The sequence below is a fragment of the Adiantum capillus-veneris genome, chromosome 10 (assembly GCF_014529385.1).
Source record: "Adiantum capillus-veneris isolate H3 chromosome 10, ASM1452938v2, whole genome shotgun sequence".
NCBI lineage: Eukaryota > Viridiplantae > Streptophyta > Polypodiopsida > Polypodiales > Pteridaceae > Adiantum > Adiantum capillus-veneris.
The window spans coordinates 93369287-93384362 of record NC_140940.1 but is presented as its reverse complement, the minus strand read 5'-3'; the positions used below and the strand labels follow the sequence as shown (position 1 = coordinate 93384362).

Below are 15076 nucleotides of genomic sequence, written 5' to 3'. Positions count from 1 at the left end.
AAGTAGTGACTTTTGTCTTCGTACAGTACTTTCTCAATCCTTTAGGTAGGCCACAACAGTATTTTTCAATCTGTTTTGTCAATGGCACAAACCTATAGGAAGTTACTGGAAGGAGCTTTCCAAAACTTCCGATTGTAATCATCCAGATTTCTGCAAGTGGCAGCATTAAGCTGGTGCCATTCTGTCATGACATCTGCTTCGAAATCATCAGATAACCATGCTGCTGCAAAAATCTGCTTGAAGTAAATCCATGTGGACGGAGCTTGCCCTTGAAGCAATAAAGTTGTCCACCATTGTCCCGCATTCCCTGTCAAGAAAGTGGCTGCTTTGCGGACCTTTGAAGCCTCTGTAAAGTTTCCCCCTGCATAGGCCTTGTCAAACTGCTGGAGGAATGAAAGAGCCTTCTTCCTGTCATCAAACCCTGTAAAGGTCGTGAATGACACACCTTTGCCACCTTCTTTGTACGGAGTTGGCCTCTCCAGCGGCGTCAAATTGTCATATGGAAGTGACTGAAACATGGGAACACTATTAGGGTTCATCTGTGTTCCTTGGCCGCTATTAACTTGACATGGAAACGCCATATTTGGCTGCTGATTTGTAATTCCAGCCATACCAAAATTTGCCTGTGGCATCCCAAATTGGCCCTGAGTGCTCTGAAAACCTGGTAGCATGCCCGTGACACCATACATGGGGTTAGGCATCATCGTTTGAGCACCCCCAAACACTGTTCCTGGCGTGTAAAATTGATTTCCAGGTGCATGACCAGCCATGCTATGGAATACCGATCCACCTCCAAAATAGCCAAGGTGTCCTGAAGGTGGTGGGAAGACCTGTTGCATAGCCTGTAGGTTGCTTCCCTGTCCATTAGAACCAGCTATAGGCTGCTAAAAGGTGGCGGGCTGAACTGGTACAGCTTGAAAGACTGGCATCTCAGCCACCTGTTCTTGCACCTTAGGCATAAGTTGTGGAGACTGCATATTCTCCGTCAAGTGTACAGGTGTTTCCATTGACTGTGCGGTATGAATCACCTGTGCTCGAGCCTTAACAGGCTTTTGAATATGATCCAGTGACCCAACTTGCTGAGACGGAACAGGAGGTTGCAGAAAGGCTAAAAACCTCGGATTCTGCATTACTTGTGTGAACATAGCCACAGCAGTAGCCAACTGGGTCCTGAATATATCGTCATCTGTCTGTGGTGGTCTTGACGACTCACCCACTTCATGTGTCTGTTGACCCTGTGAAGAGGAAACCTCTTCAGTCACATCATCTGGTCTGTCAGCCATAATTGCAATTCCCTGTGTCTGGTCTATGATCCCCTGTGTGTTCAAGTCCAAAACTGACCAAGGCTCACTTCTATGGGAAAAAGTGATTTTATCCCGTCGATGGAACCATGAAACCGGCCTGTTCAATCCAAAAAGGGCGGTAGACTTTACTTCAAACCTTGATTTAGCTTTCACCCATTATTAGTCGTCTATTTTACCTGTACTTTCAAGACACAACAAAGGGGAGAGGGATACAGGCTACTAGATTGCACCTGTATGAGTAGACGGACACCAGATTGGCCCCTAACTTAGGCGCCCCTTTCGGTATTTCTTTATTGTTCAAAAGAGGGAATAAACGCTGTGGTTCCCTACAAGCTGCCCCGCACAAACTCGGCTGAATTTCCACTGTTCCAGCCTGATTTCGGCAGCATAACTGTACTAGAACCCTTCACGGTCAGTATTCCCACGCATTGACCGACTTTCCCGACGCATACGGGCACTTTGCAAAACCTGGCGAGAATCTGCAGCACGCTGAATTCTCTGTTTTCAGCCCTGAAAATGCTCCAGATCGCCTGTACAGCGGTCCCCTTGCGTCCCCGAACCTCCTGGGGGTATTAGGGTCCGTTTAGGGCCAAAACCCTAAACCTGCAAAAATACACAGCAGGCTGTAATTCACTGTTTCGGGCTCCGTTTCGCGTGCCGGTCGCATCCCTAGCAAGTCCTCGAGCTCCCGCACCTGTAGGGCTACTTGCCCTTTGAATCGGACGAGATTTCTGGCGTGAAACCTCTCCGAATTCACCTGTACCTGCGGGGGGATTAGGTGCTAGCTAATCCAGTACCTGTGCAAGAGGCTCTTGCCTCGGCAATCGCGCATGAACCCACACAACTGTACATTGGTCAAATGAAGAGCCCACTAGAGGGGCATAACATACTGCCAAAGGGGAGAGAGAGGGCAGTGCGTAGCGTGCAGGGCATCACTCCTGGCACCGCACTGTACATAGGAGGGAAAGCAAGCACTCCATAGCTCTTAACCTGTGACAGAGACTTGCAAAATGAGCCTCCCAGCTATAAATCACGTTTTTGCCTTCTCTATAAGTAGTAAACTGGCCTCAGAGTGCCAAGTGTCACTCATTTGTGCATTTTCCCGCTTTAGACCCTCGGGTCTAAAAATATCTCACCTGCAGCCTCTGTTGACTTGGCCACAGAGTAACAAAATGATCCCCATGTCAAACTGCACGTAATGACGCGAAGACATTTTCAAGTCCCAAAATAGCAGTTCCCTAAATTTTAGGAGATGCTGCCATTGTATCTTTCTAGGTCATCCGACCCTCTTTGTACACTGCGGCCACATCCAGAACTGAAATGTAGCCTCTGTAGCAAAGGATTCCACTTTGGCTAGTCAATGACCCCACTTGGCTAACCATAGTCCTTGTCCAACCTTAGTGCTCTCTTGCCCTCAGGCCTGGACTCCCTCTGGACAGTTCCACACTAGCTATGCAATGCAGGGCAGTTAGATTTCCCGAGGGGTGTTTCCAAAAAGTGAAAGTAAATAGATAATAAGAAAGAAATCAACAAAAAGGATAGATAGTAGTCACACGCTGGTGACACCACTACTCAATACTCCTCCCGCATAACTATCCAGGTCCAGGCCAAGAGTCACAACAACAATACTCCCCCCGTAAATAACCACAAGGATCCGGGCCATGAGTAAAAAAAAGAAAAAAACAACACTTTTCAATCATTCAATACTCTCCCCGCAAATAACCACAAGGGTCCGTGCCATGAGTATGAACAAGCATTCTCAAACATAAATTCTCACTACTCCACCCGGGAGTAAAATCACCAATCATTGAAACCAGTATTAAAACCAGAGTTAAACAATTCAAATCGGCACCAAAACAGGTTCAAAACAGATACCATCCATTTCAAACAAATTTCAAACAGGATCACCAAACAAGTTCTCAAACAGATTTGAAACTTAAAAAGCAATCTCGACATCAGCCGAGCTCGAAAAGTCGATCAACTTTCCATCCTAAAACCTGCACCAAAAATTAGGGTTAGGTTCAGCCGAGCTCAAAAAGTCGACCGACTTTCCATCCTAAAACCTGCACCAAAAATTAGGGTTAGGTTTTTTTTTTTCCCCATAAGGTTGTAGCCAAGCACAGCATGGTCCATCAGCTCTTGGACAAACAATGTTCTTTGGCGGCGATGGTAGTCCCAAGATAGCAATCGCACCGGACCTCCAAGGTCATCTGCTCGTGAAGAGACATCTACTGAGAGATGTCGAGAAATTTCAAGTTATAATCTGCTAGGGTTTCCATGGCAAGCATTTCAAGATACCCCACTCTGCCAAAAGTTGCACTCCAAAGGAAGATGTCAAAAACCATTTAACTTCGGGCAAAATTTTTCTTGAAAGCTTGTCAAGTACTTGGAGTATGCTACTTGGTAGCTGTAGACATCAACATCTGCATGGCACTGCTTCTGACAAAAAACAGTGACTTGAAACAAATCTGGATCCTTCTCTTGCAAGTGATCTTAATTGGCTTATGCCTTGTAAGACATGAGCAGTGAAGACAGGAGTGCGCCCGATGCGCAATGAAGTACGGGTGGGAGTGGCTAATAAGTCCAAGTTGGAGGGCTAAGATACCTCGAATAAATTCCAAATGTCGCTAGTTTGCTCTGTCTACTCTTTTGTGGCACCAGTATGCTCTCAGAAAAGCACACGCCTGATGCTCTGATACCACTGTCACAAGACGGGCACCACGTGCCAATAGAAAAGAACAGACTGAACAGACTTTTAACACTTCAATAACAACTGAACTGAAAGAGAGACGACACGCCACACGGAGTGGCGAAATTCCACCCTAGAGAGTATTGGCCCCAAACCTTGGCATCCCTTTCGGTATTTCTTTATATTGCATCATCAAAGTACAAGCCGGTACTCCAGACTCTGCACCTTCTCGAGGAAGCATGCTAGAGAATGAGCCCTAACCTCATATTTAAAGGCCCTTGGCCTAAAAAGCAATTATAGTGAAAAGCCTTAAAACTCAAAAGCATCTGGTCCAAAAGCAAAGCCAAAAAGCTACCAACGTAAATCACGGAAATCTGTACAACCTACCACGTCATCAACCAACGCAAAACACGAAAATCCGCACAGCCTACCACGTCGTCATGCCAACGCAATTTTTAAAAATCCACCACGTCATCAGTTTTTGCGTGTGCGGGTCTTGTTTCTTTTAATCCTTTATGTCACTTGGGGCCCCATGAGATGGGGTCCCCATAAGTTGGGAGGACTTCTTCTGTTACTTGTTCTTCTAAGGGTTTAGGCCCCTCGGCCAGCATTTGCAAGTTGGCTCCATTCTTTAGGCTTTGACACGTCAGCAGTTTGTTACATTGGACATGTTCTTTTGGGTTTTTATAATTGCTTTTACAAGCACAGGTACATGCAGTGCAAGTCGCTATTGTATCACCAGCTGTTGTCGGGTTACTGTATGTGCCCGTTAGTGAGTTTTTTGAAATGAGACTTGTATATAACTAAAACTCATGTACAAACTTAAAAAAAGTTCAGTTAAACTCCAAAAATTTGGAGGTTTTAGCTCGTTGTGCCTCCTTGATGGTTTTTGATGGCCTCACCTTGCCTGCTTTACATGTAGTCGTACCAAGACAACTCTTTGCTCACGTCAATTTTACACATAGCGAAGTGTAAAATCAATTTTGATCATCTTCAACTTCTCGCCAATCATTTTTCAAGCTTTCTTCCAAGCTTTAAAGTGCCCTAATTGGAGTTGTGCTCTTCAAGTTATGACTAGTTATTTGCAAGGTTATGGCTATGGCAGCCTAGTGGCAAATTGTGTGCACACAATTGCGAGGCCATGTATCTATGAATTGTGAAATTGATGTTGAAATTGTGGGCTTGTGATGTTCAATTGTGAAAAGGAAGGCCCTTGTCTTCATATGCATTGGTCGACGTGTGCTAGAAATCCGTGCTTTGACAAGGTTTTTCTCCTATGTGCTATGGTCCTTTGGGTGGGCGTGTGCTCGTCAATTCCCAAAGGAGCATAAGCATTTTAGTTGAGGTTTACTAAGAGTGGTTTTGGCATACTTTTTGGTGATGAGGTTGAAGTTTTAATTCTCTTGGGCTGTAAAGCTATAGAGGTGTCCCACTTTTTCTTTTGCCCAACAGCGTCACACTAAACTTTGTCAGAGGCCAAAGTGTCTCTACAAGATCTGTCACCCCTAGGTCCCCTGTGTGGTGTGAGAACTCAATAGCCTGGGCCTGGAGCCAATCAAAAACTGTGTGCAAGGTCCACTCTGTGTGATCCCTGTCGCACAGCAGAAAGGAGAAACCTACCGCTGTATCCACAGCCTCGATGCCTCGGGCTGCTAGAAAGAGGACGTGGACTCGAAATCAAGCTTTCTCCAAGTCGGAAGAAGGGTCACCAAGGAAGCATGTGAAGCTGTGGTTGAAGCAGTCCCATCGTCTGCGAATGTCGAAGCTGGTCAAACCACGAGGAACTGCTACAAAAGGAGAGGTCTGGACCAGAAGAGACGTCCTCAGGTAGGGTTGTCCGTCTCGAGCCATGTGACTCGTAGCGAAAGCACTACCAAGAGATCGTCTCCTTGTAGATGTGTCCAATCCCCTGTGTCTGAAGAGGAGTGTGGGATGGGTCGAGTGAAGTGTCCTGGTTACCTGTCTGCTGGGCATGCTCAGCCTTAAGAGGTTGCGCATGCGTTGTGAATTGAGATCTCCTACAAGGAAGGACCTTTGCTAAGTGGCCCATCTACCCACAAATGAAGCACTGGTTCGAGAGCCCCAAATACTCCACCCTCTGGTGTAACCATCCCCCACTCACCCCGGGTAGAAGGACCACCTTCGGGAGAGAGTGGGTGTCATGAACCAGAAGGCATACTAAAGGCACACCGGCAACCTTGGCTGCAACTAAAACTAGCGTGCACCAGACTATCTTGATCTCGGAACCAGTCCTAGAAAGAAGTAGTAAGTACTCCCTCCGCAGGCCAAGGAAGCAGACCGAAATAGGCAAGTTTGCCTCCTTGACAAGAATATCCGATGCTGGATTGAAACCATAGCGCCACTATCAGAAATGAGCTCGGGCCACTCGGATGGCCAACTGCAAAGAAAGGCGAAGAGTGTCGTTCTCCTTCTGAAGTGACCCACGACTGGCGTGCTGACGATGGACAAAAGGAGGAGAGCATGCGAAAAACAAAAACAAATAAAGAGGGGGGGGGGGGGGGGGGGGGGGGCTGATTGAGAGAAGGGGCAATGGGTGCGAGAAGGAGGCGAACAGGGTGTGGGGGGGAAGGAGGCGAGCAGGGTGTGGCTGCGGGCCGTGGGCAGGGTGCGCAGGGTGGGCAATGGGCAAGGGGCAGGCAAGTGGCAACGCGCTGCGAGCGAGCATAGGCCGTGCAGGGGGAGCAGCATGCGCTGGGGCGAGGGGGAAGGCAATGCGCAGGAGGAGCGGGCGGTAGGGGGGGGATGGGGGAGGGAGGGGAGGGTTAGCAATGGAGATGGGGATGCAGGGCCTCGTTCATAAAGCACACGGGGTGCACTTGAGGGATCAACGGCCCGAGTTGCTCCCATCGTTGATCTAGACTTGGTGGGATAAAAAGAATGGAGCGCCCTTCGTCCCATCCACTGCTCGAGCTCACGACCTCCTCCCACACACTCCCGCAGCTCATCCAATCCACCTATCATGCATTCGTGTCGGAATTGGGAGCGCGCGCATATAAAAACTTGCCTCCTCTGGTCGCGTGGATCCGATGGCCTGAAGCCCCCTCGCCCTGCCGAGTACGTTCCCCGCCGTAGATCCCTCGAGTGACACCCCGTGTCACTTATAAACAAGAGATGCGGGCAGCAACAGCAAGCCGGTTGTGATTTTAGAATGACCCACTAAAATTATTTTTACTGACCTAAAGAGTAACTAGTAAGGGAAACTACAATATGACTCGTCACTCGAAAAATGCAGCACTTGCTCAAGGTTGCAGCAATATATCAAACTGATGCACCTATTCACTACAAACATATACCTTCATAAGTTCAGAATAGTCTGAACTCACGAATTATAAGAGGGAATAAAGCACTCATAAAACTATAAAAGCAAGGGACACATGAAAAGAAAAGAAAAACAAAAACAAAAAAACAAACAAACTAAATCACTTTGTTTGCTACGAAACAAAACTAGATAAAACAAAACATTATTAACTTAAAAAAGTTTCTTAGAAAAGACATGTGTAAAATAAGTTGACGCGACTTACTTGGCTTAAAACAAGTACTCAACTTTAAGAAAAAAAGGATAAGACATCTTAAAAACTTAATCCTAGAAATCAAACTTCACACAACAACTTATAACGGAACACATTCTTAAGTCCTCAGGTAAGCTAAATATGAAATCGAAAAATGAATACTACTACAAACCTACGAAGAGCAAAGAACCAAACTTGACAATATGTGATCTCAACTTCACTGCTTGTCCAAACAGGAAGAATAAGATTATCACCTTTATCATGCATAGCTTGGACAACAGCTATGACATCCCTACTCACGTCGTCAGTGCCCAAGAGTAGGTGCAGGTTTATATAGAGGCCATTCATGCTTTGAACGTACTCTACAAAACCAACAAGCTGAGTTTCTATCACCCTCCGGAGGTGATGGGCATACTCAGCCATGATAAAGGCTAGCGATTGTCAAGCTATAGTGAAAATACTAGAAGCGCTAAAGATCAAAACAACAACATAAGGTGTTATTAAGTCAAACAATAAGTGGGCTTTTTAGCTCCCCACTTCTATTGAATTTACTACTGATTATCTTGAACATTCCAAAGGAAGAAACACTAAAAATAAACTTACTATGATGCAAAAATGAACGAACTTTTTTCATGATTCTTTTGAATGAGTATCCTTTTTCAACTAGTAAAGAAATAAGATGGCAAGATTGAACAACAAAAGTAGATTTACTAGAACAAAGACGAGAAAATCTAAATAGTTGAGAGCAAATGACACCGTACTTAGCTAAAAGAGAAATGTTCGAAGAAATGTGAGGCATGCGGATGATTTTTAGATTGGCATATTCTGGTTCAAGGCGCTTATCATAGATATCTACTTCTAATCCCAAGGGAGTTTGAAAAATCTTAAGGTCTAAAAAGGCACAACAATCACTATTTGTAGTACAGTTAAGTTCACAAAACTCCTTGGGATAAATTCCTCCGCCTACAGAACTCGAATTCAAGTACATAAAATCTTGAAAAGAAGGAACGTCAGGGACAAAAAGATCATCTACAAAGCGTCTTACATTGCATAACTTCTGCAAAAATATTGGGCAAGTGTTAGCGAGGACAAGACGCTCCATAAAATCAAACTCATAAGTAAAAAGATAGAAATTAGCAAGAAAAACAGCACAATTGGTGCCCATAGGGATACCAATTGTTTGCTTGAAAAGAGAGTCGCCGATGGTTATATATAAATTGTCCAAAAGAAAATCTAACCAAGATATGATGTCAATGTCATCTACAATCCTGGTGAATCTCTTTCTTCCTTTGTCTACATCTACATTCTTATTTTTCAGCCATAAGAAGTCAAAGTTCAAGGCTGACTTTTCTACTAGCAATGCCTTGTACCTATCCTTCTCAAGCTTGTACGCAAAAACTTTTGAAATAAGAGACTTGACTCTAAATTTAAGGTCCTCCAAATTTAGCTTCGTGTATAACGTTGTAAAGTCAAAAGTTTGGAGACATAAAGGAGAAGATTTCTCCTTAAGGCTTCTTGAAGAGTTCAAAAACTTTAAAACGGGAATCACGCCTACTGAATCATTTAAAATCCAACTTGAATCGATAGGTACGTCTACTTCCTTTAGCATATTATTCCACAATTCATTTACGCTAAGTACAATGGCTTTGAAACAATAACTTAGCCATTTGGAAACCTCGGTCAAAGAGGTGTTACAAGAAGCAGCTATAAATCTAGGCTTTATAGGGTTCTTGTGGAACTTCCAAACGGTATATAAAAAAGGTAATTTAGGCTGGCACTTGAAACCAAAAGACTTACAAAAGTCTTGATGTTTCGAGATAACCTCTTGCATTGAAAGATCACAATCACTGTAAGTCTGAGAGTTTACTTCACCTAACAAGCATTCTAAATAGAACTTTTTGCACGTAACAACAAAGTTATTAGAGCACTTATCTACATAAGAGATTACAAAATCACGATGAAATTTCCTAAGAGCATCACGATCAGAAGAAGATAAGCTATTCCTTCCTAAAGAAACGTTCCGAGAACAAGATGCTAATTTCAAAGAAGCTTTCTTGAGGATTACAGACTTCCAATGGGTAAAAATACCTTGAGCTCCTAAAGACTCCTCAAACTTTACTACGAAACTAGAAATTCCTTTTTCTATGGCTTTGAGAAGGCAAGAGTCGTTTGAAGAAGGGAGCCTATATTTAGTACCTCTTGAGAAAAGGTTTTTCAAGGAATCCGAAGGAAGGATAGAACAATCGGCAGTAACTACATGACCCAAAGCTCCATTTACGTAAGAAGAAAAGGCAGATTTACTACAAGGGCAATCAATACTTGAGATTGCAAGCCTGTCTTGCTTTTTAAGATTCCGTCCTATGTCACTATAGTTGAATGCTTTTTGTCCTAAAGTTTTCACATATTTGAAAGCTATGACAGGATGGTTCCATACCTTTCTCACACAAGGAGGGAGAAACATGTCTATTTGCCTAAAAGACCTGCCTTCTCATGATAAATCACAACTGCTTATAATAATTGTTCAGCTCCTATACAAAGAAGCCCTTGTATCACAAACGCGATCAATCAATACGTACTTCTCTGTTGAGGCTTCACTCTTGAGTCATCATAGTCTTTATCTTAAGAGCGTAAATGAGTGAAGTAGAAGATCTGATAACAAATCTGTGGTACATCCTCTTTTGGAAACATTCGTGCACTCTTTGTGGGAAGATCAGTAGCTCTTAAAATTTGTAGGTCATGAGGCTCGCAATTTTGGCCCACTTGGCACTTCATGATTCATAATGTATGCAACTCTAACCTAAAGGAAAAGGCCATTATCATTGGCTGGATTTCAATGAGCATTGCAAATTATACCAAAGCACAACAAATAATCTAAGCTCTGAGAACCTTATGCATACCTTATATTTGTTGCAAGATTTCACCACTTCCACAATTTCTTCTTGTGTCCTGTCAAGGAAAATTCGATTTAGAAGTCAGGATGACGATTTCCCCCTCCCCTCCCCAAAAAAAAGAGTGCAATCTGTCTCACTTTGGATAAACAATAACGTCAGGAATTTGGTCAGCTATATGATAGCTGTGTACGGGCTTTCCATGGGAGGCTCTTTCATCTTGGTCTAACACAACACGCTCCTCCTACACGGCTATGGCAACAACAAAGTGAGAAGACTGATATAAAAATGTGTTTTTGAAGAAACAAAAATGGTGTAATGGTGTGCCAGGTACAAAGATATGCTCACATCCAAAGCATGAACCAATTCTTTAATAAAAGATTGTGGCAAAGATTGTTGACCATCACCCTTCCGGACGAACTCCGCTCTGAATGAGAGAGGAAACACAATAAGTAAATTGTGTTGTGATAATGGGAATATATTCCTCTTTTGGGTACAGACAAGGACAAAAATAGAGAAAGACATGTTACAAAGAATTGTGTGCAAGAAAGGTTGCGTAATTGCATTCCCTGAATATGCTATGCCAATGGATTGATCATCATGGAACTGCCGATATACCGCAAAAGAAAGCACATCCAACAAAAGAAGCAAGGAAGTTACTTCAGCAATAAAGATATTCTGTGATTGCATACTCTGAACATGCTTCACAAATGGTTTAGTCATGCAACCACAGAACATCTCTCAACAAGGCAGAATAATGGAAGATGCAAGAGGAATAACATTTACAATGTCAATTAGAAGTTTTTTTGCGTTCATGAGCCAAAAGAAAAGTCCAAATGATTCAGAACGTTAAATCCTATTGTTGGATTAAATTTAGAACAAATCTGATAAAAAAGAAAGGAACCTTCTCAATTTTCCTGACAAAGAAACCTTCCCAAGATGTCTTTCCCCTATGACACGCCCCTTCGACACTTCTTGCTTCGTTAATAATATCAACTTAGTCCCATAATTGGTGTAACACAACTTGGTGATTTGGCATGCTGGCACTGGACCAGAGGAGAGGATGAGAGCTGAGCCTGCACTGCGTTGGACCTGAATACCCAAATCACATGTGACAGCCCCGTGAAACGTGCCGTGAGTTGCAGCGGGATTTGCGTCGCAAATCACTAGCTGTCGATGTGGCAGTTTGGCATGAGCTTTCGGCCGTCAATTTGAAAGCAGTTGACTTTTGAGCTTTTTGAGGCCGCCAACTTTGCTCACAGTTACTTTTGGTGCTTTTGGAGCACTTGTACAAGTCGTGGCCAAAGGACTTTTAAATATGTGCCTTGGGGGAGCCTCAGTCACTCAGTTTCAATAGGAGTGCTTCTCCCAGCAGAAGCATCTGAGAAGAACAAAAATAAAGAAATACCACAAGGGACCCCTAGTTGAGCAGCAGATCTCAAAGTAGAACTCCACCACACCATGTCTCGTCTCAAGTGTGAAACATTCTTTTGGTTCAAGTGCTTAGAGTGGTAAGTTTGTTCCAGTTGTTATTCCATTGGCACATGCCCTGCCAGTTTCATTGATTTTCTCATTGCGCTCATAATGCGCCACTATGATGCTTAAAGATTTAAACTTGAGGATGCAAAGAAACAAAAAGAGTCTGTGATAGGGTAGTGGGCAAGAGAAGATATTGACCTCATTGCAGAGGAAATCACAAGAAAATGGGGCCATTTTCCTCGTGGAAGGACTTGAATGCTAGGAGATTGAATAAACTATGTCAAATGTATGATGTTGAAACATAATTAGGGGGCCAGATGAGGACAACCTGGGCATACAAAAATGTTGGAACATAAAAGGGAGATTTAACATCTTTGAAGCCATAATCAACTTAATCATTTTCAAGGGCTCAAACCATGACCAGATTCGAAGTCTCCCCTTACTCCTCATATGGAAGAGAGGGAACAACACTACAAACTTTGTCCTTGGCGTCGAGGGAGAATAGGGCTTCATTAAGTCTTTCACACGTTCTGTTGGAGTCTTAATATATACTATCGATGCCAATGGGGGCAGAGTTCTAGTATTTCTATTACACCTACTAGTGTAGTGTCACACTCAGAAGGAACCATATATACGAGTAATGACAATAAGCACAGACTTCTATTATTTCTACTCCGCCTACTAGAGTAGTATATAAGGCCTAGATTGACTTGAACAAGAAAGTGCAAATCTTAGGTTCATCATCCACGAGATGCACATGAGCTCCATGTGCCACATGGACATGCTACTACAACCTAGGGCCATCCCACAAACTTTGTCATTGGTGAATCTCTTGTGAAACATGCACGTCTTTAGACTATTCCTATTCCACCATTCCAATGCAAGGAGACTCTGAAGGCATAGACACTCCGATCTCTTAAGAATGTAATGATGGCAAATTGAACATTCAACAAACCCAATTCACTCGTCGTTTTGTAGTCTCTTAACTTGTAGGAAGTGATATCATTTTGCTCATTAAGTGGTTTCGCAGGTTTAAGCCCATTTTTGATTGGGATAAGTTCATGTTTCTCATCAATAATAATGTGTCGCAACCCGTCCTCATTTGAGGCAAGAGTGGTATTCTCTCTCTCCCTCTCATCTCTCACGTCCAGGTAGAAAGAGAGCTACATCAAGGGGCCCAAGCAATGGTCATCTATGTCAACCCCACATCAAGGAACTTCGGTATTCTTGAAAGGCATGGTGAGTTGTTTGCCAAGTTTGAGTACTTGTTTCTCCAAAATGATCTTCCCCCTACACTTCCAAGCAACATGAGGATCATGTCATCAACCTAGCGGACAGAGCACAACCTGCAAGTACGTTTCCATAAGGCTAATGAAGAGAAGCTAGAGTGCCAACTAGATCAGTTGTTGGATAGAAATTTTATACGTCCCAGTGTGCGTCCTTTTTCTTCTCCAATTCTGTTTGTTATGGCTCATCGCGGTTATGTTTGGATTACATGGCCCTCAATAAGATGACGGTCAAGAACAAGTTTCCTATGCCTCGCATCGAGTACATTTTGGAGCGTCTCAATAAGGCTATCGTGTTTTTAAAGATTGACTTGAAGAGTGGCTACCACCGAGTAAGAATCGCAAAGCGAGACATCTACAAGAACGCCTTTAGGACCAAGCGTGGGTATTATAAGTTCATTGTTATGCCGTTTGGTTTGATCGATACGCCTGGTACGTTTAATCGTATGACAATGTCTATCTTCATCGACTTGGTGGGTAATTGTGTGTTTATTTTTCTTGATGACATTCTTATTTTCTTCATTTCCTAGAAACAGCATGCTATAGATGTCGAGAACATTCTTATTTTTCTTAATTGTGTGTTTATTTTTCTTGATGACATTCTTATTTTCTTCATTTCCTAGAAACAGCATGCTATAGATATCGAAAACATTTTAGCCCGATTGAATGCGTTACCGTCTTTATTGCACCAAAGAAGTCGGGATTTTTTCTAGCTTGCTATTTGGGCTACATCATCTCTTTCCACGACATTCCGCTTGATCCTGCCAAGGTAAGTGAGGTAAGAGAATAGCCTATGCTTAAGAGAGCATATCATGTTTGCACATTTTCGGGTTTGCGTCAATGGGTTTGTGTCGAGCATATAAAATTCTCACATTACACATTGCCGCACCATTGTCTGATTTGTTAAAAGGCGTCAAGACTCACGGTGAGCACGTAGTCATGACCGATGCAACAGTCGCAGAGGCACCCATGCCTCGTCCTTGCCTCTTGTGAGGAGCCTTAAGAGATTTGGATTGATGCCAGCAACATTGCCATAGGTGCAGCAACATTGCCATAGGTGCAGCATTCCAGCAAAATAATCATCAAATGGCATTTCTCTCTCGTAAACTAATTAGTGCTAAGAAGAATTATTCTATCAATGATAAAGAACTTCTCTCTGCATTCATGCATTAAAGCATTGGAAACATTTCGAGTGAGTTTATCGTTTGCACTTAAGTGACTTCAATCTATGCCTAGTGCACATTGGTGTGATAGACAAGCACGATGGTCTCAATTAGTTGAGCAATTTGGTGACCTGATTGAGTATGTCCCTGGCAAAGCTAACCCTATTGTTGATGCATTGAGTAGGAAAAGACAAGTTCTTCGTTAGAGACACATTCTTTTCTCTCTATTCAAGGTGTTGGTTTTGATGATCTCAAAAATAATTACATAGGTTCAAAATTTAAAAACCACTAGTTACAAGCACTTAATACACCAGGTCCGTGCAATTGTCATTCGTGATGGTTGGCTTCTCTTTAGGAACCGTTTGTGTGTGTGGTCTTCTCAAAGCGCACCAATTTTGCATGACCCACATAATGCATTAACGGGTGGTCACAAAGGTATAAACGCTACATTAGAAAAGATTGAACGATATTCTATTAGCCAAAGATGCGTAAGGATGTGTACAACTATGTTACTAAGTGTGTTGTATGTCAAAAAGTTAAAGTTCCTCATGGTAAGCAACAAGGGCTACTCATGTCGTTGTCTAAACCTAAAGGACCGTTTGAGAACATAAGTATGGATTTTGTAACTAGTTTACCTCCCTCCTCATCTACACGGAACACGCAATGTCTAACTATCGTTGATCGATTTAGCAAATTTTGCATGCTAATCCCTTGCTAGGCAAAAGTTACTGCACAAG

At 43.1% G+C, this 15076-nt stretch overlaps 1 protein-coding gene across 2 annotated transcripts in view; it reads right to left on the bottom strand.

Annotated features, from left to right (window-relative positions):
- Positions 1-15076, bottom strand: part of LOC147449251 (D-lactate dehydrogenase [cytochrome], mitochondrial-like) — a 154309-nt gene that overhangs the window by 116748 nt on the left and 22485 nt on the right. The window contains exons 2-4 of one of the 2 annotated variants that reach the window (XM_086521766.1): positions 10760-10838; positions 10552-10655; positions 10421-10469 (exon numbers count right to left, since the gene is read on the bottom strand). In XM_086521766.1, coding sequence (XP_086377892.1) covers positions 10421-10469; positions 10552-10655; positions 10760-10838 — 232 coding nt within the window. The remainder of the gene's footprint in view (positions 1-10420; positions 10470-10551; positions 10656-10759; positions 10839-15076) is intronic. The other variant, XM_086521767.1, reaches the window with a different exon arrangement.